Source organism: Ziziphus jujuba, chromosome 6 (genome assembly GCF_031755915.1).
Source record: "Ziziphus jujuba cultivar Dongzao chromosome 6, ASM3175591v1".
Taxonomy (NCBI): Eukaryota; Viridiplantae; Streptophyta; class Magnoliopsida; order Rosales; family Rhamnaceae; genus Ziziphus; species Ziziphus jujuba.
The window spans coordinates 20388081-20414083 of record NC_083384.1 but is presented as its reverse complement, the minus strand read 5'-3'; the positions used below and the strand labels follow the sequence as shown (position 1 = coordinate 20414083).

At 35.3% G+C, this 26003-nt stretch overlaps 1 protein-coding gene across 3 annotated transcripts; it reads left to right on the top strand.

Annotated features, from left to right (window-relative positions):
- The first annotated feature begins 366 nt into the window (after window positions 1-366).
- Window positions 367-5752, top strand: LOC107430291 (protein arginine N-methyltransferase 1.6). 3 transcript variants are annotated; one of them, XM_060818469.1, is made up of 15 exons: window positions 367-861; window positions 966-1200; window positions 1375-1500; window positions 1622-1786; window positions 1868-1986; window positions 2084-2163; window positions 2547-2603; window positions 2723-2818; window positions 3007-3206; window positions 3605-3678; window positions 3971-4064; window positions 4195-4344; window positions 4467-4541; window positions 5093-5189; window positions 5322-5752. In XM_060818469.1, the coding sequence occupies exons 1-15, from the start codon at window positions 506-508 to the stop codon at window positions 5477-5479; spliced, it is 2082 nt and encodes a 693-aa protein (XP_060674452.1). In that variant the 5' UTR covers window positions 367-505; the 3' UTR covers window positions 5480-5752. The 3 variants fall into 3 exon arrangements, with proteins under 3 accessions (XP_060674452.1, XP_015896609.3, XP_060674453.1); XM_016041123.4 differs by having other exon boundaries at window positions 368-861; window positions 2547-2818; window positions 2970-3206; XM_060818470.1 differs by having other exon boundaries at window positions 692-826; window positions 2547-2818; window positions 2970-3206.
- The last annotated feature ends 20251 nt before the right edge of the window (window positions 5753-26003 follow it).

Sequence of the window (26003 nt, the reverse complement as noted above, 5' to 3'; positions counted from 1 at the left end):
TATCAGAATTTACCAGTTGAAAATGTTTGATTGGACTCAAACAATATCCAAAGGAAGAAACAAAAAAAAAACAAAAAAAAAAAATTTAGAGTCATCAAATATTTTTATATTTATAATTTAATAATTTCTAAATAATTTATTTATCTATATACATAAAATAATATTAATTTAATACCATTAAAAATCTATTATATAATTGATTATTAAAATTTTAATAATTTTTTTTATTACTTATAGCATTGCTTGCAAGAGGAAAAAAAATGTAATAACAATAGACCATGGGAAATGTGATAAATTTTATTAATATGGGAATAAATTGAAAAAGCTCCGGGTAAAATGATATAAATCCGGAAAAATTTAAAATAATCACAAGCTTGTGCTTTGTTGCCAAAAGATGCCCAGTTAAATGTCTGATTGGTTTGGGGGCACCTAGCACAGCCGTCACACTCTCTGTTCCAGGGTTGCTCACCATGCCTTGTTCGGGACTACAAGAAACCCAGATTTGATGCTCCCCTTTACCCCCAAAACCCTAGTTCTCATTCTCTCGCTTCGTCTAAGAGCTTGTTCCAGTCGGAACCTTCTCTCCCTTGCTCTCTCTGCTGCCACTGCCATCCGAACCATGAGCTCCGGGCCGACACAGCGCCAATTCCAGCTTCGACTCGACCCACTCACCGGAAACTCGGAGTGGGTCATTATTGAAGAAGATGAAGACGATGGAGGTGAAATTTTCAAAAATGCCCAGCAACCCATTTTGGCTACGACGTCCTATTTGGACATGCTCAATGACTCGCGCAGGAACAGAGCATACCGTGAAGCCATCGACAAGGCAATAACGAAACCTTGCCATGTTCTTGATATTGGGTATTTTATTTTATTTTTTCACTTAGATAAATTTTAGTTAAAGATTAAATTTGTACTCTTATATTTCAAGGACAAACTCTATCATGCTTACGATTATCGTGCAGTGCTGGAACAGGGTTACTCTCGATGATGGCTGCTCGGGCAATGGCCATTGGTGACTCAACGACATGTCGTAATTCCCAGGGGATGGTGACGGCATGTGAGTCTTATCTTCCAATGGTGAAGCTGATGAAGAAAGTTCTGCGACTCAATGGCTTGGAAAGAAATATACGTGTTATCAACAAGCGCTCGGCTGAACTCAAAGTTGGGGTCGATATCACTTCACGTGCTGATGTTTTGGTGAGTAGTTTATATTTATCCTAGTGCTTACTGAGAATTTTGATGGGCGAAGCAACCAAAGTTTTTTTGAATTTTGGGTCCTTGAAATTAAGTGTTATTGTTTCAAGTGTGTTCACTGTACTTTTGATCCTTTGTCTTTGAATTTTGAAGGGTCTTTTGGATTTCTCATTGCAGGTAAGTGAGATACTAGATTCAGAATTATTGGGTGAAGGGCTTATACCAACTCTACAACATGCGCACGACATGTTGTTAGTGGAAAATCCCATTACAGTGCCATATCGTGCGACTACATATGGCCAGGTTGCTGAAACATCTTTTGCTATTCTTTGTGTAATTAAAGTTTTAACATGCTATTTAGCTATTAATCCAAGAAATTCATTTATTTTTACTTGTATTTTGACTCTCTTTTTCCATCCCTAAGCTTGTGGAAAGCACATTCTTGTGGAAGCTTCATGATTTACATGGTAATGAGGCAAAAGCATCAGATGGCATTCGTCTTGTTCCAACTGGTTTTGAAAGTATTCTATCTGCCAAGTCACAACAATATGCCTTTCATTGTGACGCAATAGAAAATGAAATAAAGCTGGTAAATATATATTTCCTTCCCAATAAATTTCTTTGCAAGTTGCAAATGTTTTATTTCCTACTCAATTTAAAATTCGTCCAGCTGTCAGAACCCTTCAAAATTTTTGAATTTGATTTTTGGAAACGGCCAGACAGTCATGGGGAAACAGAGCTGCTCATAAAGGCAACTAATGATGGTCAAGTTCAAGCTGTAGTTTCATGGTAATTGTTCTATGTGCTATGCTGTTGTTTTGTGACACAATATTGACTTTAGGAGATCACTATAAAATCTTTGGTGTGCCTGTAAGTGTGTGCCCAGGTGGATACTCCAATTAGATTTTGAAGGTAGAATCTTTTATTCCACTGCCCCTAGATGGATAAACTTGCCAATGAACACAGGTGAGTCCCTGTGAAGAGTCATTTTTCATTTACTTTATTCAATTCTATTTTTTAGCACCCTTCAAAGGCAGGTGGTAACATGATGCATTTATTCTATATAGAAATGGCCAGCATAATGTTTTATGAACATATAATATTATATCCTATTAATAATGATTTACACTTAGACATGAAATGAAACGCATGTAATTCAACAAACTTTCAGTTATATTTTCTCCCTGCACAGTGATTGCATTCTCTCAGAAATTATGTTACTGATTAGATTAGATGCAATGATGCATCAAGAGCTTAGCGTTGCATGTTTGAAATCTTATATTTCCCGCAAAAAAATTGTTGTCTTTAATCATCATTTAATAAACAAATTGGTTTCCAATGCTTCACAGGTGCTGGCGATTGGTGTGACCACTGGAAGCAGTGTGTTTGGTTTGTTCCAGGCAAAGGTATCAGCATATCCAAGGATGAAGTGGTTCATTTGCATGCGGTTCATAATGATATAAGTATCTCATATAATCTCAATACGCAAGTACCAAGAACTGAGGTTATGTCTTATGGCTTCAAGGGTGGGGATTTCCAGCTCATGCTATCGCCAGAGAAAATTGCAATTTATGGAGACACCGAATGGAGGAGTTCCATGCTAACTGCTATCAAAAATGCAGTAACTCTCTCTCTCTCTCTCTCTCTCTCTCTCTCTCTCTCTCTCTCTCACAGACACACACAAGTGCACACCTACATGGACAAACTCTGTCATCATCATATTCTGAATGTTGGCATTTAACCTTTTTGACATGAATGGTAATACTTTGCAGTTAAACGGAAGAGTTGATCCATTATGCATTGTTGCAGATGATAGTGTTTTTCTAGCACTTGTCATTGCACATCTTTCAAAAACATCACATGTGATCTCATTATTTCCTGGGCTGCGGGGAAAGGGTCTCCAATATTTGCAAGCTGTTGCTGATGCAAATGGTTTCTCAATGGATCGTATTGAAGTTCTTGAAAAGAAGAAAACATGCTTATCTATGCAAGATACACACCAGCGGAAAGTAAGTATCTTCCACATTAGTTTGTATGCAATTCTGCAAGGTTTTTTAGATGTTATAAACTTATAATGCTTACATGTATCTGATCTATGGGAGTAATGATAATACTTGTTGGTGGTTTGTGTTTATTACATGTCATGTTACTATATTAGTCAAATTGGTTTCTCTCTTTCGTTTTCTGTTAAACAAGCTTTATGGTTATGTTAATGGGTGGAATAGTTAGAAGCTGAATTTGTACTCTTTCATAGTTTAATATTCCATAAAGAGTCATTGGTCTTCTAATTAAATATTACGACAGTTGTCATTTCTGGCATGAACATTTAACTATATTATACAACTCGCTGTCGAAAAATTACAAATTGTGGACCTAAAATATTTTGGGGCCATTGTGCTATCTGTAGGTTGACCTGTTGATTGGAGAGCCTTTCTATTCTGGAAATGATGGCATGCTTCCATGGCAGAATTTACGGCTTTGGTATATTGCAAAATTGTTATTTGACTTTATGAAAATTTCAAGTCTTAATAGTTCAGTTCTATGAATTTAATATGCGCATTGCAGAGGCAGTTGGTGTTGACTCCTATAAACAATAGTGCCTATTGTCTAAGTAATTGCAATACACGATATTATTATGTATGAATTTGTTAATAATTGATAATTGATGAATTGTTAGTATATGCCATCAATCTTAGTTTATTTATTTTTTATTTTTTGTTTTTTTGTTTTTTTTTTATTTTTAATTTTTTTCTCGTTTTGGAATGGGATAAAGGAAGGAACGGACATTGCTCAACTCTGTCCTCTCTGAAGATGCATTAATATTTCCTTGTAAAGGGATATTAAAGGCCTGTGCAATGTCTCTTCCTGTAAGTTTTCTTCTTATGGTCCCCACTCAAATAGAAAGAAGGCTTTTAAATTTTATCATCTATACCTTGGGTGTAATAAGGTCATTCTGTTTGTTTCGGAAGTCATGGAATTTGCATCTTTTGAGTGCAGGATCTTTGGAATAGTCGTCGTTGTTTGAATAAGATTGAAGATTTTGAACATTCAGTTATAAACAACACCTTGGGGGCATGTGGTGAATTACCCAACCCACAAGAGGGTCCTTATTTGCCTTATTTTATCTGGCAATGTGGAGAATTCATGGTAATAATCTACATAGTACCTATGAGGAAAAGTAAAATTTCTATTTTTGAAATGATCTTTATATCAATTATGTTCAATGCAACTATTAATTGAATTTATTTAATTTATTTATTTATTTTCAGAAACTCAGTGAAACATTTCCAGTTATGGAGTTTGACTTCTCAAAACAAATAAGCAAAACATATGGAAAAGCCCAGGTACTAATATTTATCATTGAATCATGAGATACATACTTGTTGGAATTTGGGTGGGTTGTTACTGATTGCAAAGAGAGGATTGGTATATTGCTTATACAAACATGATTAATCATTAGTTCATCCTTGTCTGGCACTAAAGATAGCAAATTAGTTTGCTATTTAAAAATGATTTTGGGACTATTTATTGTTCAAAAGTTTGGCATGTTTCTGCTTAAACAATATACTGTGCCAAATTCATGTGTCACACACAAACTTGGCATTTATCATTTTACACCAATTTAGCTAATCCCTAATTTACAATAACTAAGAAGAGTTGAATTATTGATACGATCATGAATATACCTGTTTACATTTCAATCAGTTTGTAGCGAGGAAAGCAGTTACTCTGTTTATATTTTAACAATATGATTGTCTTACTGGAAAACGTTGTATACTGGGAATAAAGTTGACCATTTTCAGTGAGAAATTAGTTTGATTGTTTAACTAAATTACTAATATAAATATTTACCTAGCATCACTTCTTGCTTAATTAATGGTTGAAGAGTTGACAGGTAGAATTTGCTGAGCCTGGTATATGCCATGGATTTGCATTTTGGATTGATTGGGTGATGGATTCTGAGAATTTCATTGTGATATCTACAGGCCCAGGTATACTTTGATTCCATGAAAAAAAGGCTTAATACAAAATTTGTTGTAAAAGTTCCACTTGGTTAAACTACCCAAATTGTTTTCCAGCTCTGTGGCTATGTATAAAAATTAACATCACAAACATGATTTCAGAAAAGAGGTACTGGAAGCAAGGAGTAAAGCTTCTCGCCACGCCTGTGGAAGTTGGAAACCAAAAATCAAGAAGTACGAGCGAATGCTGTCAAGCAGTAATGGAAGCATCATTTGACCCCTCAAGTGGTGACCTCATTGTCAGTCATTTTTTCTCATAGTAGCTGCAAAAAGTGGCCAAGACTGCTTGTTTTCAATGGTTGTTTCACTAATGTTTGTGGATTTTGAAATATTAGTCCACTTCGTTTCTTCCCTCTGCCGTTTGTTTTGATCCAAAATGGAAACTGAATATGCTGATTATTTTGTTTTTTGTTATTTAGGATGGAACCATTAGTTCATCAAAGTGACTACTTGAGTGCTGAATACGTATTGAATTGCATGCATGATGAAATTCAAAATTTGTGTTCTAATAAATCTTTATCAACTTTTTATTATTTTGTTTTCTTGGGAATTGTAAAAATTGTAGGTTAACAACTAAAACTTGAGAAAATTCAGTACGAGGTGTCCTTGAATTCTATCAGTGTGGTGAAGGTTAGTGTTTGTAAAGTTCAGAGATATATTTATTATGTAGCATCTATTATCTACATGTTTTATACCTCGTTCATATGTTTCTGTAACTGTAAAAAAACACCAATTACTTATTCTGAAGGAAAGACCGATGCCACACCACATGAAACAAGATTGATAAGTCAAACTTATATTTTATTATAAGAAATCTTTTTTTCTACCTTGTGTGCAAATGCAATTAGCGTGCCTAGTCAAATTTATGTATATAGATACCTTATATGTAAACGGATTGTAGACCCACATGTATGCATACGTCATACGACTGGAATTTGGAGGGTGTATTTAAAATTGTAATTACAGCATCAATCCTTTTACGGTTTACTATATTTTATCTGAATCAACAACAAATATCTCTCTATTCTATTGACCTTGCGGTACACCATTTCTGTCCTACTTCATAAAAGGTGTGCACATGTATGATGTCAAACAAATACTCTTAATACCACCGAGGGCGCTATTTGAGGATGGTATTTTAGCAGAAAAAAGCCATTCAGTCAGGTTACAATCTGATGTCTATGAAAAAAAAAAAAAAAAAACGAATACACTCGTAATTACATTTGAATTACGTGAAGCCCAACGTGCACTTGAGGCCCAACGTGCATGCATTTAATACCATACCTGTATACATATTTTAATACCATATGGTCGTTTGGTATAATGTATTGTGATGTATTATCCTAGATTATGTTATATAATAATATGTTTGGCAGTTAAAGACACGGGTATTATATTACATAATACTCTTCCATATTTTTTAACCGGGTGAAGATGTATTGTCTAATACATTACTTTTGCCCTGTATAACATAATACAACCCGTAGCTTCTCCTCCCCCAGTCTCTCTTCTCTGGTAAATCTTTTCAATTCTTTCTTCTTCTTTTTTTGTTTTTTGTTTTTTGTTTTTCAGTCAGTCGCTGCCATAGTTGACCCAGTATCAACACTCTCTTCCAGATCCTCGCTTCTATGGGCTAAATCACTCTCCTCGGGAGTTATCCCTTTGACTACACCCTTCTCGGGCTTTGTTATACCCAGACACTCATCCTGAGCAATCTTTCAGCTTAAAATACAAATACCCATAAAATTTGCTTGCTGATCCTTGAGAGTGTGTGTGTTTGCTTCTTTGCTTCCTGGTTTTTTAATTTTTTTAATTATTATTTAAACATAATCAGCTTAAAACAAAAAAACTGACCCAAAATCAAACTAATGCTTTGATTAAGGGCTGGGTTAAGGCCGACTGGGTTCCTCGAATTGTCTATGAACTTCCTCTGCTATTGTTTCACCCTTTGGCTTCATTTTCATCCTAAGCTTTTTGACATGACTCTGGCGAAGGTATTGTATAGATATGGTTTAATATGGCAATCTAAGACTTGTCTAATAAATTTTTTTTTCCAATAAAAATGACGTGGCTTGAAAAGAGTGATGGAGTAAAGAATATCCAAGCCTCTGTGATGGTGTGATGGTAGAGAGCTAATAGTCTTCATTTTTGTTTATTAAAATCTTGGATATAAATATATATATGTATATATGTATATATATGGAAATTCTATGGTGAGAACGGTTTGTATGAGGATCGCAGTATTAGTGATGGTTTTTCACAGTATTAATGGCGGTTTCTTATAAAATCGTCATCAATACTATGAAAAACCGTCACTAATACTGTGGTCCGCATGAGGACCGTCCACACCATACACGGACTGTGTATATATATATATTTTTTCTTTTTACATGAAATCTACTTTCTTTTTTGTACTTTTCTTTTCTTTTCTTTTTTAACTTTTCTTGATCCCATTTCACATCATAATTCATGCATATGATATAAACGTTAGCAGAATAGCTTTGATCTTTTCTTTTTGGTCTCTACAACAAAATTGCCAATTTAGTAATTTTTTAATTTTTTTCAAAGTTTTATTTTATTTTTTTCTAAAATAAAAATAATATGGAAGAGAAATATAAGATATTTTTGTAATGTTTATTTTTTTAATAGCAATAATTTAAAAAATAAAAAATAATAAAAAATAATACAGTACAATACCAAGATATACCAAACACTGTATTATTTTATACAATCCAGCACCAAACACAGCATAAATATAATATAATACATTCCAATACAATACACTTTATACCAATATAATCTAATACTGCATACCAAACGAACCCTATATGTATATGTGTGTGTATGCGTGTATGATGTACGGTTTCAATTGAGATCCTCAAATTTGTTTTCCTTGCACATACCCAACAACATTACCAAATAATCTACTTGCACTGCTGTGTAACGCTTTGGGTGCACGCACAACTAACAAACATGCATGGCATATATATGTTTGTAAATTGTAGTTTGCACCCTTGAAGTAAAATAGGTAGCATTACATCTCAAATTTTATTGGAGTTTGCATTTTATACTTTAAAGAATTTTTTATAGCAATTTGCATCCTGAATTCATAAAATCCTTGCATTATAGATCCTGGTGCAAAGTGAAATTTAAATAGTTTAATGTGTAAATTGTAAAAATTTCTAAATAAGTTGAAAGATAAAAAAAAAAAAATTAATGAGGATTATTATTTTTTATTAAGTTTGTAAAAAGATTTCTAAGAAATTGCATTGCAATTTTTCAAAAATAAAAATAAAAATATTTACATGTAAACATTCTAAAAGAATAAATAAATAAAAGCCAATAAAAATTTTTGAATATGCCAAAAAAAAAAAAATGCACACATTATTATAAATATGTAAATGTAATTTTTGAAAAAAAAAATTATAATTTGTGTATATTTTAGAGATGTAAAGGTGGAGCAAATCATCAACGAGTTCAGACACAACTGGGAATGAGGATTGCCTTGGATGGGCAGAAAGAGATTCTTTTGATGTTCCTATTGCCTTACAAATTCAGCCGTAGGTATGCTCATCATTCAACTTTTCTTAATTTCCAAGTGATAAATTACATAGGAAAAGTCTTTTTCTTGCATCCAAAATATGACTTTTTCATAGTACCTTTTCTTTGTGCTTGTACCAAATCCCTCTCTCTCTCTCTCTCTCTCTATATATATATATATATATATATCATCCAATCAATACATTAATTTCCTTAGGATATTAACAACCGTTCGATAAGTCAATAAAATGAAATAACATGCACTGTCAGCATTGAAAATAATCTACATTGCTTGACAATAAAATTTATGGGTATTGCTTCATATACACAGCCAGCAGTTAGGTGATAATTAAGCCTAAACATTAATCAGATGCAACCTACAACAGATAACAATACAAATAATTGAAGTGAAACAAACTGAGACCGTTGTAGCTATTTATCTTTAATTAAATGAGGCTTGCTTTTAACATTCCCCGCAAGTGAACAGGCGATTCGATGACTGTGAGCTTGGAAACAAGAGCTTTTAAACAATGAGCAGACAAAGATTTTGTAAAGATATCAGTGGTTTGATCAACGGAGGGAACATGATGAACATATAAGTGATTTGTAACAACTCGTTATCTGACAAAATGAACATCCACATCTATGTGTTTAGTTCTAGCATGAAAGACATGGTTATACGCCAAAGCAATTGCACTCCGGTTATCATGCCATATGGCAGAAGACCAATAAAGAGGCAGGCGTAGTTCAAGCAAAGACTTAAGCCACAAAATTTCTGCGGTTGCATTAGCTAAACTTCTGTACTTTACTTCACATGAGGACTACACATGGTGGCTCGCTTCTTAGCACACCAGGTAACTAAATTAGAACCCAAAAACACACAGTAGCGCTAGTAGACTTTCTGTCATATGGACTAAATGCCCAATCAGCCAACAAGGCTCATCAATGTAGATTTTTGTTAAGTTGAGACCAAACTGAGATGTATCCCTTAGATATCACAATATCCGTTTAACAGCTTTCCAATGAAAGCCATGTGGTTTGTGCATGTATTGAAAAACTAACTAGGTAGTTAGTGCTCAACTAATTCAGTTTTTTTTAGTGTGAGGCACGTAAGTCTAGAAGCTTCTTCTCAGGATATAAAACGAAGCTCTCCTCCTTAATATTGTATTTTTTATCTTCATTTTAATAAAAATTTCTTCTTTAATTTTTTTTTTTTTCTGGCTTAGAAAACTTTTATGGTATCAAAGCCTAACACCTTCGTCAATGGCAGATGAGCTTCGTTGTGATCTACCTACTTCGCGCACTACACCAAGGTTGAGTTCTGCGCTAATAAGCACCACCATGGATTCCGTCAGCAAGCAGCTTATCACTGTCTCACCGTTTCCAAGTACGATCCTAAAGTTGGAATCAGGAAATTATCTGATCTGGAAGTCACAAGTGCTTCCATTGCTGTGTGGTCACAAATTAGATCGATTTATGCTCAAAGAACAAACTCTGTTCATGGAGGAAATCAATGCCATAGAAACTAAGATCGACGATGAGATTCTTGAAGGATTCAAGCTGTTGGTCCAATGTAAATCCTTCAAGAATCTCATCCTCAATCTCAGTTTCTAGGTTTGATGAGTGTTGCTTCTTATTTTCTCAAGATGAAAGGGATTGCTGATCAGATGGCCGCTGGGGTAGGATCTTGTTTCTTATGTCCTAGGGGGTTTAGGACCGGAATATAAGATGCTGGTTGTTAATCTAACAAGGTGGCCTGTTCTTCCAAGATTACAAGAGGTAAAGTAGCATCTTCTCTATTGTGAAAATAGATTGGAGACTAATATTACTTCTGCTGTTGTTGATCTTGGTTCTGGGTTCGGAAAACTTTGTGAATCTTGTGAGTGCTAATTTTGTTTAGCCTAAAGTTGGTACTATATTTGATATTGAAGATGCTATTCTCTATGAGCATGTGTGTTATAATGAGTTGTTTTCATCTCAACCTTATTGGGATAGTAGCTTACGTGACTTAGGAGCTACTACTAAACAAGTGGTTTTAGCTGAGGCTAATAGCAAGGTTGAGTCAGTTAAGAACAAAGTCAAAGGGCGGAACAAGTGGAAAAATGGTAAGATTTAGTGCCAAATCTGCAAGAGACCTGGCCACCGGTGATGTTTGCTATTTTCGTTATGGAAATCCTATGAATCAGGTTTCACATCCCTCTGTCATGCCTTAATTTCCAATGGGTAATCTTGTTCAATATTTTGGATATGGATTTGTTTCACCTTATATGCCTCATTCTGCTCCACATTTTGGCACTGCAAGTCATAGTTTGAATCCTGCAACGACCAATTCTGTGAATACTATAGTTCGAATCCTGCAAGGACCAATTCTGTCAATACTACACCTCTGTTTTTGGGGTCTAATCAAGCCCTGTTTACTACTGCGCCTAGTTGGAACTTTTATACCTCTTTTCCTCAAACCAATGGAGCACATCAGTTGTTCACTAGCTCAATATCTGTTTGGAACTTCTGTTGGAATTAAGTCGGATACTATGTCAGCTAATTTGGCTATTCCTCTTGCCACTAGAGACCCAAGTTAGTATCTTAACAATGGAACTACCAATCATGTGGCTTCTGATAGTTCCAACTTGCTTCAGCATATTGATTATAATGGTAAGAACAAATTGTTGGTAGGTAATGGTTTGGGAGTTGATATTGTTGCTCTAGGTACTGCTGTAATTGTTTGTGCTTTTGCATATTCTCTTACTCTCTACAGTATGTTTTGGTGGTTCCCACCATTGCAAAAAAATTGCTTTGTGTTTCTAAACTTGTTGAAGATAACAATGTTATTATTGATTTTCACTCTGATTGCTGTTTGATTCAGGATACACAATAGGGAGTTCCCACTTTTTAGAGGAATACTTGAAGGAGGCCTTTATAGACTGGAGATCTCAATAGCAAAGTCACCATATAAATAACAATCTCTTGGACATTACAGTTGGAAGGACATGAAGATCTTTCCAGTATACAAGTCCAATAAATATTCTACCAATTTCATGTGCTTCTGTTAATAACAAAGTTAGTAGCTTGGCACACTTAGCTTCACGAATTGTAGAACCTGAGTCTCTAGTTTCTAATTCCAGCTTTGTCTCTTAAGTTTCAGATTGTACTACCAATTCTTAGGAGTTTGTTTTGAATAAGTCAATGGCTGTCTGTTCATAAGAGTGGTACTGTAAGTTTGGATGTACTAATCGTAGATTAACTCATACTTCTCTTCCTGTTTTGAAGAAGGTGTTGACTAATTGTAATTTCGATATTGCTAATAAAGAAAGTCTTTCTTTGAATTCTTATGATGCTTGTAAGTATGAAAAGCAACATTGGGATCTTTTTCCTAAAACAAATACTAAGACTCTTACACCTTTGGAGTTAGTACATATTGACTTATGGGTGCCCTCACCTACTTTATCAAAAGAAGGATACATATATTCATTTTCTAGATGACTTAACACGCTTTACTTGGATTTATCCTTTGAAAATTAAGTTAGAAGCATTTGGTGTTTTTGTGATGTTTCATAAAATGGTGGAAAGGCAGTTTGGTTTGAGACTCAAGAATGTGCAATCAGATTGGGGTGCAGAATATCGCAGCTTTGTACCATATTTAAAATAGCATGGTATTGATTTTCAACATTCTTGTCCCCATTCATATTTTCAAACTGGTCAAGCAAAAAAGAAGCATCGACATATCGTGGAAGTTGGGTTGAAGCTATCACTTACCCAAGAGCTATCATATAACCATACTTGCCCAAAGGTTATTACTTGCCCAAGGGCTATCATACTCGCTCGATAGCTATCGTTCTTGCCCTTAGGTCGTGATATTTGCACGAAGGCTATTGTATAATAATAATAATAATAACAATAGATGATAATGATAACAATAAAAATAATAATAATGATAATAATATTAATAATAATAAAAATAATAATAGGCTCCCTATTCACAACTTGATTTCTGCCGTGAAGGATGAAGATGGGACATGGAAAACTACGAGAGAATATATAGGCTCCCTATTCACAAAGAAGTTCTCGAATCTCTTTAAAGCTGAGGAAATAAGAAGAAGTGAGAGGCTAGTTGATTTTATCACATGTAGTGTTTCAAGAGAAGACAACCAATGACTAGAGGCCATTCCAACAGAGATGGAAGTCTAGGATGCAGTTAAGGCAATGAATCCCGTAAAAGCTCCTACACCCGATGGGATGCCTCCCTTGTTTTTCCAAAAGTATTGGAATATTGTGGGTAATGATGTGGTCAAAATAGCTCAGACAGTCTTTAGGTTGGGCATTTTTCCTCAAGATATCAATATATCCTTTGCTGTACTGATTCCCAAAATTCATGGAGGCTCAGTAGTCAAACACTTTAGACCAATTAGCTTATGCAATACAATTTATAAAATTATTTCAAAGATCATTGCTGATCGAATTAAACCTTTACTTGGGAATCTTATCTCCCCTAACCAATCTGCATTCATCCCTGGAAGATGGATTGGGAAAAATCTCATAGTGGCTAATGAGGTTGTGCATTCAATGAAACTTGGGTGGACCTTTCTAGAATTCTTGCTCTCTTCGGATTCTCAGACCGATTTGTGAAGCTGGTATTAAATTGTATCTCTTCGGTGTCCATGGAGCTTTTGTTAAATGGAGGCATTGTGGGGAAAATTCCAATGGAAAGGGGTATCAGACAAGGGAACCCTTTCTCACCCTTTCTGATGCGAATCCGCCCGAGATCGTTGAACCGACAACCCGCTGGGGTGTTGATCCAATATAGATGAAGGTGGGGCCGATCACGAGAGCCCAAGCCAAGAAGTTCAAGGACAATCTTGCTGTCTTTATCCAAGGAATAAGTCATAATCAAGAGAGGTTGTCCATATCTAAAGAACTAAGGCCTGTTTTACTCATACAAGCAATAGAAGCCAAAACGGGCCTGGGTGACGTTTTTAATGCCAATATGGAGGTCGGATCATATGAATTGGATCCCCATTCTTATGGGTTAAATTCATATGGTGGATGAGTCATAGAAACCATCCAAAGTAGCTTCAAAGCCGAACAACATAGTGGTTTGCGCACAAGAGGAAGAAAGGCCGAAATTTGCTGTATTTCTTTGCTGGCTTTATTGTATTTTACTGTATTAGCCTTTTCTCATATTTCTAAGCAAGGGAAATGTGAGGAACTTCATAATAAGCTTATTTGGCATTCCACAAAGACTATTGAAGCTGATTTGGAGTCCAATTAGGTCAAAGAAGGGTCATTATCAACCTAGCCAAAAATTACCATATTTAGTTTCCTAATTTGTTTTTACTTTTTGTTTTAGGAAACTATCTTTAATTTTGGATTTGTATTTATTTACTTATTGAACAAATAAGTTTAGGAAATTTTTTATTTTATTATTTTGTTTGTAAATTAATTAATTCCTAATTGAAAATAAAGGAATTAATTAATTAGATTAGGAAAAGGAAAGATTCGGTCAAGCTAGAACTCTTCATTGTGTGGCCAGTTTTTTCCTAGGGTTTTTAGGGTTTATTTTATTTATTTCAAAGCCTATTTAAAGGCTTATTTTTCAATAAGAATAGAACCTTGATTTGATGGAGAAAATACTTGTGAGATTAATTATCTCTTTGTTCTTTGAGAACACCTAAAACACCATTAAAGAATTGGTTATTTTAGCTTGATTTATCAATAGGTTCTCCATCCCCTATTGTGGCATCTATATTATACCAAGGTTTCTAACCATAGGTTGGTTAGGGGTTGAGGTCAATTCCATTAGAACTTGAACTTAATTAAGATCCGGGCTAATATAATACGGGTTTAGGAGCAGGTCGTCCTAGGTTCGTATCATTTGGTATCAGAGCCAAATTTTGTTCAGGTTTGATCTATCTTTATTTGCTTTATTTGTTTTTGTGTTATTCTGAAATTTTAGCATTAGGTTAAGGTTGCATCCATCCCATACACATTCTACATCTTAAAAAAAAAAAAAAGTTTATTCCTAGTTGAATTAGGATTTCCTAGTTTTACCGTATTTTTTGTTTCCTAGTTTGTTGGTTGTCTTTCATCATTGTTCTTATAATTTGGTTATTGTTGATTTTTATTTGCTGTTTTAGTCTTAAATATTTTCATTCATCTATTCAAACAAAAAAAAAAAAAAAAAGAGTTTGCGGCAACATTTAAAAAAAAAAAAAAAAAACTGCACATTTATGTTTATTTGGAGGTCACGGGTTTGGTGAATTTTTGGAGTTGGAATTGAAAATTTGTTGTTTATTCTTGATACTGCAGTTTTGTCTGATATTCAGTGAGTGAAAAAAAAAAAAAAAGAAGAAAGCGGAATATAAAAAAAAAATATATATATATATATATCGGTTTGTTGAAAATTGGTGTTGAAGTTTGTTGCTGGAAATTTCTTGTAACTGCTACTTTGTTGATTATTTATTCCATATTTGGAGTTTTTGGAGAGTTATTTTTGCTGTCGGATATTTGAGTTTGAGTGCTAAATTATTTGGATTAAAATTAGTTAAAGGATTTGATGCAAAAACTTGAATTACAAAGAACCACAACCAACAACTATTCTATATTTTTGTTCAATTTGATTCTTGTTCGTATTTGAAATTCTTTTTCTAGAATTTTATTCTTGAACTCATAATCTATTACCATCTGGTCCAGTTCTTCAAAATTCCAAAGTTTTCTCATTAATTTGCTTTATTTTGCTTAGAAAAGCCGAAACTAGGTTTTGTTGAATTCTTTCGGTATTGCCTACTTTTAGCTACTGTTTTATTGATAAGTTTAATTAAAACATACTTGTAATCTAATTGCTGTTTTGTGGGTGTTTTAATTAGAACTTTGAGTTAATTCTTTGAGTGGAAAAAAAGCAAGAAAGTGTGAGCTTAAAAGAGGGTAAAGCCGAAACTAGTGTGCAAATACGAGTGTCGAGACCTTGTTTAAGTGAAACACGTGAGGGAGTGAATATTGTGAGGATTTCTTTTATTTTTGCAGTATTTTACTAACATGGTAGATTCTAGAATAAGAAGAGGAGACACACCACTGAGAATTAATGAAGAAGAGTCCGTAAGATTTCATGGTGATCTACGAGCTACCGGGAGTGGTGAGCAAACGAAATTGAAAGCTGTTTTGGAACAATTACAGCAGGTGAGTGCTCAAGTTGAGTACATGAATCAAAGGATGGGAAGGCTAGAAGTTTCCCAAGGAATTCCGAACATAAGAAATAGGCAAGAATTCTATGAAGGTTGAGGTCGAGGACGAGGAGGCCGTGAGAGATCGAGAGAGGAATTTGAGGAGGAGAATTTCGGTGGAGACTTTGAGAAAGGCATGGACGAAACCTTTGCTGTCCAAGAGAGAGCTGGCCGTGGAACGTATAGGAGGGAAGAAATAGATGACAATCTTAGCAATATCAAGATCAACATCCCACCATTCATGGGAAAAAGTGATCCCGAGGCATATTTGGAGTGGGAAGAAAAGATGGAGATGATATTCGACTACCATAATTATTCAGAGGGTAAGAAGGTGAAGTTGGCTGCAATGGAGTTTGGCCATTATGCACTCCAATGGTGGACAAATGAGCCAGGCACCCGGAGGAGAGTTGGTGATGACTTGATCACAACATGGCGACAAATGAAAGGAGTCATGAGATAGCGGTTTGTGTCATCACATTACCATAGGTTGCTGCATGAAAGGCTTCAATCTTTGTCTCAAGGAAGTAGGTCTGTGGAGGATTATTACAAAGAGATGGAGATGCTCATGATGAGGCTGAATATGAATGAGGATAGGGAGGCAACAATGGCGAGATTTCTTGGTGGTTTGAACCATGACATTGCCAACCAGCTTGAATTGCAACAATACTTGGAGTTGGAGGAGATGTTGCATGTAGCCATTAAGCTTGAACACCAATTCAAGAGGAGGGGTGTAGGATCATGGCTTGGAGGTGTTTCCAGCAGTGGGAGAATCAATTCAAGTGGCTGGAGAAACAATTCAGCTCATGAAATCAAACCAAAACCGAAAGCTGGAGAAAAAAGTACCAACTGGTCAAAAAGGGAGGCCAAGGCCGAATCTGTCCAAACACTTAGAGGTGAGATAAAATCTGATTCTAAACCTCAAAAATCTAGAGAAATAATTTGTTTTAAGTGCCAAAGAAGAGGACACATAGCCAGCCAATTCCCAAATAGAAGAATCATGGTATTAAAGGGTGATGGTGAGCTGGAATCTGCAAGTGAAGAAAGTGAAGCTGAAACCGAACAAGAGGAGGGATGCAATGATGATGAAGCCGAACCTGTAGACACATCTAATGCCAAGTTGAGCTTGGTTTCAAGGAGAGTACTTGCTGTCTACAAAGATGAAAAGCAGATACAAAGAGAAAACATCTTTCACACTCGTTGCGAAATACAAGGTAAGATTTGTAGAATGATTATAGATAGTGGGAGTTGTACCAACGTAATAAGTAATCTTGTAGTTGATAAATTAGGCTTGAAAACAATTAAACATCCAGAACTCTATAGGTTACAATGGTTAAATGATAGTGGTGAGATGAGGGTAAATAAGCAAGGCAAAGTTAAATTTAATATAGGTAGGTATAAGGATGTTGTCTTGTGTGACATTGTACCAATGCATCCTGGACATATTTTACTAGGTAGACAAAGGTAATTTGACAAAGATGCTACTCATTTTGGTCGAGAAAATAGTGCTGTTTTCAGGTTTAAAGGGAAGAAAATCAAGCTGGAGCCATTGACTCCCAAGGAGGTCTACAAAGATCATGTGTCTTTGAAGCATATTAAAGGTCAAGGAAAGCTCAACCAAAGGCATGCTAAGTGGATTGAATTTATTGAAACCCTTCCATATATGATCCGCTACAAAAAAGGTAAGGAAAATATGGTTGCCAATGCATTATCGCGAAGGTATGTACTCTTTTCTACCTTAGATGCTAGATTGCTTGGATTTAAACAATTGAAATAACTTTATGAGCATGATAGTGACTTTGGAGAAATTTTTAGAACCTGTTTGAAACATGGATTTAATAAATTTTACATATTTGAGGGGTATTTGTTTAAGGAAAACAAACTTTGTGTGTCTAATTGTAGCATTAGGGAATTATTGGTTCGGGAAGGACATGGGGGTGGTTTAATGGGTCATTTTGGCATTTTTAAAACTTTATCCTTGCTGCAAGAACATTTTTATTGGCCTAACATGAGGAGAGATGTTGAGAGAATTTGTGAAAGATGTTTGAAGTGCCAAAAAACAAAATCAACATTGAAGCCACATGGATTGTACAAGCCTTTGCCGATTCCTACCTATCCTTGGGTAGATTTGTCTATGGATTTTATTCTTGGTTTGCCTAGGTCAAGAACAGGTAAAGATTCAATATTTGTTGTTGTAGATAGGTTTTTTTAAGATGGCACATTTTATTGCATATAATAAAACTGATGATGCATCCAATGTTGCTAATTTATTTTTCAAGAAAATTGTGAGATTGCATGGAATGCCAAGAACTATTGTTTCAGATAGGGATGCTAAGTTCTTAAGTTATTTTTGGAAAACTTTATGGGCTAAGTTAGGTACTAAGCCTTTATTTTCAACTACTTGCCACCCACAAACACATGGGAAAACCGAAGTTCTGAATAGAACCTTGTCCGCTTTGTTACGTGCTTTAATTAGTAGAAATTTGAGAACTTGGGAAGAATGTTTGCCACATGTTGAATTTGCTTATAATAGGTCTTTACATTCAGCTACTAAATATACACCATTTGAAATTGTTTACGGTTTTAATCCTTTCACTCCATTAGATCTGACACATTTACCTTTGAGTGAGCATACTAATCTAGATGGAAAACAAAAAGTTGATTTTGTAAAACAGATTCATGAGAAGACAAAGGCAAATATTAAGAGGAGGACCGAGCAATATGCAAAGGTGGCTAATCAAGGCCGAAAACCAATGGTTTTTGAACCTGGAGATTGGGTGTGGCTGCATTTGAGGAAAGAAAGATTTCCCGAACAAAGGAAATCAAAACTCATGCCAAGGGGTGATGGACCTTCCCAAGTTTTGGAGAGGATAAACAACAATGTCTACAAACTTGATCTACCGGGTGAGTATAAGGTTAGTGCCACCTTTAATGTTACTGATTTGTCTCCTTTTGCTGCAGGTGATGACTTTGATTTGAGGGCAAATCCTTTTCAAGAGGAGGGGAATGATGCGAATCCGCCCGAGACCGTTCAACCGACAACCCGCTGGGGTGTTGATCCAATACAGATGAAGGTGGGGCCGATCACTAGAGCCCAAGCCAAGAAGTTCAAGGATAATCTTGCTGTCTTTATCCAAGGAATAAGTCATAATCAAGAGGGGTTGTCCATATCTAAAGAACCAAGGCCTGTTTTACTCATACAAGCAATAGAAGCCAAAACGGGCCTGGGTGACGTTTTTAGTGCCAATATGGAGGTCGGGTCGTATGAATTGGATCCCCATTATTATGGGTTAAATTCATATGGTGGATGAGTCATAGAAACCATCCAAAGCAGCTTCAAAGACGAACAACACAGTGGTTTGCGCACAAGGGGAAGAAACGTCGAAATTTGCTAAATTCTTTGCTGACTTTACTGTATTTTACTGTATTAGCCTTTTCTCATATTTCTAAGCAAGGGCAATGTGAGGAACTTCATAATAAGCTTATTTGGCATTCCATAAAGACTATTGAAGCTGATTTGGAGTCCAATTAGGTCAAAAAAGGGTCATTATCAACCTAGCCGAAAATTACCATATTTAGTTTCCTAATTTATTTTTACTTTTTGTTTTAGGAAACTATCTTTAATTTTGGATTTGTATTTATTTACTTATTAAATAAATAAGTCTAGAAAATTTTTTATTTTATTATTTTGTTTGTAAATTAATTAATTCCTAATTGAAAATAAGGGAATTAATTAATTAGATTAGGAAAAGGAAAGATTCGATCAAGCTAGAACCCTTCATTGTGTGGCCAGTTTTTTCCTAGGGTTTTTAGGGTTTATTTTGTTTCTTTCAAAGCGTATTTAAAGGCTTATTTTTCAATAAGAATAGAACCTTGATTTGATGGAGAAAATATTTGTGAGATTAATTATCTCTTTGTTCTTTGAGAACACCTAAAACACCATTAGAGAATTGGTTGTTTTAGCTTGACTTATCAATAGGTTCTCCATCCCCTATTGTGACGTCTACATTATACCAAGATTTCTAACTACAGGTCTCCATCCCCTATTGTGGCGTCTACATTATACCAAGATTTCTAACTACAGGTTAGTTAGGGGTTGAGGTCAATTCCATTAAAACTTGAACTTAATTAAGATCCGGGCTAATATAATACGGATTTAGGAGCAGGTTGTCCTAGGTTCGTATCACTTTCTCTTCATCTTATAATCGAAGATTTTTTCTAGAATGATACTCTACTGGGAGGCTAAACGAAAGATTAACGGAGTAAAAATAGGCAAGAACTCTCCCACAATATCCCATCTCATGTTTGCTGATGATATACTTATCTTTTGTAAAGCCAACATTAAAGAAGCCAAAAACGTTTTAAAGTGCCTTCAACTCTATTGTAAATGGACTGGCCAATCATTCAATAACGACAAATCAGGGTACTTCTTCTCTAAGAATGTAAACTTAAGATCTAGAAGGCTAATTTGGTGTTGCATGAGAATGAAGGAAATTGATAAGGCAGCAAAATTTGGGAATCCCACTGTTCCTTGGAAAAAATAAGAATAAGGAGTTTGAAGACTTAAAGGACAAGGTAGAGATGAGGTTTCAAGGATGGAAGTTAAAACTTCTATCCTAAACAAGTCGAGCCACATTAATAAAGCATGTTGCTTCCTCAATACCTATATACACGATGTTTGCCTTTCTTATGCCAAAGGGAGGTGCAAAAATATTGAGAAAATAGCTAGAGCATTCCTGTGGAAGAATGATCCTAATAGTTCAAGGGGTTTCTCTCTAGTGGCTTGGAACGTTATCTGTAAGTCGAAAAGAAATGGGAGTCTAGGTTTCAAAGATCTATGGAGCTTTAATAAAGCTTTAACTGCAAAACTAGGATGGATTCTGGCTACGAAAGATAACAAGTTATGGGTCAAAGCTTTGAAATCCAAATATTTTCCATTTTCTTCCTTCATGACTTGCAAAAAGAAAAAGGGATGCTATTGGCAGTGGGATGGAATCCTTAAAACAATGTCTCTATTAGAGAAAAGGGCTTTGCTATAGATTTGGGAGGGGGGATTCCATTAACATTTGGGAATACCCGTGGGTCCCTAACAATCCTCGATTCATCCCGATTCCCAGGAACCATTCTTCTGCCGGGATGGGCATGGTTGCCTCTTTAAAGGAAAGCAATGGAGAGTGGAACTAGAATCTCATTACCAGTCTATTTGATCATCAAACAATGGAGAACATGAAAGGGATGTTCTGGGCAAAATATTTTTAGGAAGATAAATTAATCTGGATGGGGTCTAAGTTCGATGGTTTATCGGTGAAGTCAGCTTATAAACTTGAGAAAGGAGAAAGCTGGAGTGGTGAGAACTGGTGGATGACTTTTTGGGGCAGTAAACTTCATGAGAGATCAAAGCTCTTCCTCTAAAAACTTGCACACCATGGCCTACCATTAATGTCGAACCTAAAGGCTAGAGGAATTAATGTAGTGTCCAATCAGTGTGGGCATGGTTGTCAAGACGAAGAAAATGAGACTCGTGTTTTTTAAATGTGAATTGGCCAAGAGAATTTGGTTTACTTGTTCATGGAGTGTGAGATTGGATAACACCGGACGCAGTGACCTTAAATCTTTCCTTAATTCTCTAGTGTATCCAGTAGGGACTCTCCCAATCCACCAAGAAGACAAGGACAAGTTCTTCCTATTCAGTGCCTTAATTATGGAGCAACTGTGGTGGGAGCTTAACCAAACCATGCATAATGGCACGTGTGCAAACCTAACCCATATGATGGATGGCATAAGTAGCAGATACAAAGAAATCATTGAAATCTTCAAGACTTATGAGGATCCTACCACTTCGAAAGACCAAGGAGCTCATTTATAAACTTGGAAGCATCCACCAAACAAAGTGATCAAAGTTAATACTGATGCAACGATGACAAAGGGTGGTAGCTTCAAGGCAATGGTGGCGTGAAACGAGAGGGGAGAAGTCTTGCATATTCAAGCTTTCAGATTAGAAATTTCGATTCCAGAAGTGGCAAGCAGAAGCTATTTTGAGAGCTCTTCAGTATAGATGATTATGTGTAGGCTTGTTATCCTTGAAACTAAGTCTTCTATATGTATACGTTTAGCATCCAATATAGATATATTTTTCACAAATAATTCTATTCTCCTTTATGGTATCAAAGCCACAGTCTTTACACGAGATATTTTTTTTTCCCCCATAGCTCATAAACAATCTGATGAAACTTCTTCTACCTTTAAATTTCTTCCCATTGTTATGGTTCAATCTGAACCCGATATTCATGGTCAATCTCTTAGAGCTATTAATGTTGCATCTTAAGCACCATTAAAACTGACAAACTCAATCTATTTTCCCCAGCGTGCTTAGTTTGATTCTCTTTTCACTGCTTATGATTTATTATATGGCTATCTAGATGGTTCAAATACTTGTCCTCCACCAACAATCACTACTGTCTTTTATTCTGGAACAATTGTTACTCCAAATCCTAATTATACTTTTTAGGTTAGGCAAGATAAGTTCCTGTTGAATGCTTTGCAAGCTTCTCTCACACCTAAAATCTCACACTTGGTCTTTGGCACAGAAACATCTGCTGAAATATGGACAAAATAGGCCACTTACTTTGTAGAACCATCTCATATCATGTGATTAAGGGAACAACTCATAAAGCCGCAAGGACTTCACTTAGTTTTAGAACATGTACTTGATATTAATATTGCAGCTAACGAACTAACTCTACTTTGTTTGCCAGTCATGGATGAGGATCTCATTCTTTATGTCCTCAACGAACTTGCTTCGGATTTTAAGGATATTTCGATTGTTTTTCGAACCCGTAATAATTCTGTCTCATTTGATGATGTTAACAAGCGATTAATTGAATATGATTCTTATCTCAAATGCTTATCTCTTCAATCTAAATCCCATTCATGTATAGCTAATAATGCAAATTTTTCATCCATCTTTTCATGGAAAGGTATGAAATATTCTAATGGTTTATAGAATCTTCCATTAACTGGTTCTTCTATAGAAGATTTCATACCTGGTTCTTTTATGGAAGATTCTGCGAGTATGAAATCTTCCATCAATTGGTTCTTTTAAAAAAAATTCTTCTCAAGGTCATCCAAGTAACTACAAGGAAAATTGTCAATTATGTGATCAAATTGGTCATTCTGCGAAGTTTTGTCATTGTCTAAAGCAACAATGGACATATATTCCCTCTTGGTCCAACCTGTCAGGCTACAGTTCCACTCTAATAACTCATGCATATAATGTCACCTTTATTAATCAAGGTATATTGGGTACTCATACATAGTCATCGTATTCTGCTAATCTGACCTGGCTATTTAACTTAGGAGCTTCTCATCATGTGGCCACAAACTTATAGAATCTTGCTATCCATTCTGAATATGATGGAACAAAAGAAATATCTATGGAAAATGGTAATTCTTTGCTTATAACTCACACTGGTTCTACTTTCTCAAAAACACCAGATAGGTCCTTTCTTTTATCAGATGTTTTATGTGTTCCCACCATGCAATGAAATTTGCTTTCTATTTCAAAACCTTGTAAGTTTAATAATGTCTCTATGGAATTTATGCCAAATTGTTTTGCTGTCAAGGATATGCAGACGAGCTTAGTTCTTCTAAAGAGATTACACAGTAAGGGTGTCTATGAATGGCCTTCCATACACCTACATCCCTTTGCATTCGCAACACATAAAGCCTCCCTTCACGATTGGCATTCTCGCTTAGGGCATCCATCTACCAATGTTCTTCAACGTATGGTCTATCAGTTTTCTCTACAAGCTTCTACATCCAAAATGTTTAATTGTAATGCCTGTGATTGTAACAAAGTACATAAACATCATTTTGGTGTGTTTTCAATGTCTAGCTGTAAACCCTTCTGTTAATTTATTTAGATGTTTGGTGACCCTCTAAAATTCAATCATGTGATGGTTACAATTATTATGTTATTTTTATTGATCATTTTACAAACTACATATGGTTGTTTTCTATCAAAAACAAATCTAATGTTTTCCATGTTTTCCAAAGATTTAAAAAGGTTACTGAAAAATATTTCCAAACAAAAATAATATCATTTTACTCTGATAATGGTGGAAAATTTATAAAATTAAAACCCTTTTTTGAAAAACATAGAATTTCTCATTTTTTGAAAACTCCTCATACACCAAAACAAAATGGGTATGCAAAGAGACATCATAGACACATCCATGAAACTGGTTTGACTTTATTGACACATGCAAATTTACCGTTAATATTTTGGATGTATGCCTTTACCAATGCTATCTTTCTTATCAATAGATTAATAACTCCAACTCTTTCCAATATCTCCCCTTTCAAAAGCTATTTAATAAACCTCCCAATTATAAATTACTTAAAATTTTTGGATGCCTTTCCTATCCACTTTATAAGCCATGTAACCATCATAAAATAAAGTCCTCATCTCATCCTTGTATTTATCTAGAATATCTTCCCTCACAAAGTGGTTATAGGTTTTATTCTCCTTCACATGATAAGATAATTATCTCTAGACATGTGAAATTTGTCACAGAAATATTTCCATATAAATCCACTCACACTCATGTTAGTTCACATTTGTCAACAAAATCTACTATTGATACCTCATCATCTTTCAAGTATGGCCCACCTCATCACCTAATACCTTGTGATAAACATCACTATTCCAACCAATCTGTCATGCCATCCCCTCTTCACTCCAATCCTATTCCTTCTACACCTCTATCTTTCATTCCTACCCAATCTGTCATACCGTCCACACCTCATTTTCATCCTATTCCTTCTACACCTCTATCTTTCATACCTGCCCAATCTGTTATGTCATCCCCACCTCAATCAAGTCGTACTCCTTTGACACCTCTATCTCTCATTCCTACTCATTCTCCATCACCTTCACATGTTCAACCTGGAAGTATACTTGAGAGTGTTTACAATTCAATACAATGCCAAGCACCATCGACAACTCCACAAATATCTACTTTGTCACCGCCTAAAGGAGCCCATGGAATGAGAACTCGAGCATTGAATTAGATTTTCAAACCCAAAGTTAATTACTTTCTTGCTACAAAAGACTCATCATTTCCTAACAAAGAACCATGAACCATGGTGAAGGCATTTTCCATACTTGCTTGGCATCAAGCCATGACGAAAGAATATCATGCACTACTTAAAAATAACATGTGGGATCTTGTACAGTCATAGCCTCATCAAAATGTGGTGGGAAGTAAATGGATCTTTCACATTAAACATCACCCATATGGATCAGTTGAGAGATTAAAAGCTATGTTGGTTGCTAAAGGAAGCATCCAAGCATAGATTATACTAAAACTTTTAGTCCTATCATAAAGCTTGCCACCATTAGAGTTATTTTAAGCCTTGATATTGCCAATAATTGGCCTATTAAACAGCTCGATCTCAATAATGCATTCTTGAATGGGACTTTAGAATAGGAGGTCTTTATGCAACAACCTACTGGTTTCATGGACACTACCAAACTTTTGTATGCTTGTCAACTTAAGAAAGTAATCTATGGTCTCAAACAATCTCCTTGAGCATGGTATAATGCCTTAAAAGGCTTTCTACTTCACTTTGGGTTCAAGAATTCTCATTTTCACACTTCTTTATTTTTCTATGATGGAAATGACAACACTATGTATCTTCTTGCCTGCGTGGATGATATTATCTTAATAGGCAATAAAAATATTTTTTTGCACCAGTTTTGACAGGACCCACCCCGGGAACCCTCCCCAAGACCTCCCGGGTGATCCCGCCTAGGGAAGCCCCACTGGGCAATCCTTAGAAAATATCCAATGGAACCTCACCATAAAACGTTGATAATCAAACACCAGGATTAACGTTAATACCTCAATATATATATATATATATATATATAAGTCCACAACCGGTCTACTGTACTATAGGCCATAACTACACACATGAGTACCATGGTCTCTACTGAGTCCCATAATTAAAATCAGAGCATTCTAAGAGT

Bases quoted from the DNA above. Each gene is read 5' to 3' on its own strand.
- LOC107430291 (XM_016041123.4), top strand. From the start codon at position 506: ATGCTCCCCTTTACCCCCAAAACCCTAGTTCTCATTCTCTCGCTTCGT. The intron at 1,501-1,621 runs GTTGCTGAAACA...TCCATCCCTAAG, and splicing joins GTGCGACTACATATGGCCAG to CTTGTGGAAAGCACATTCTT. The intron at 1,787-1,867 runs GTAAATATATAT...AAATTCGTCCAG, and splicing joins TAGAAAATGAAATAAAGCTG to CTGTCAGAACCCTTCAAAAT.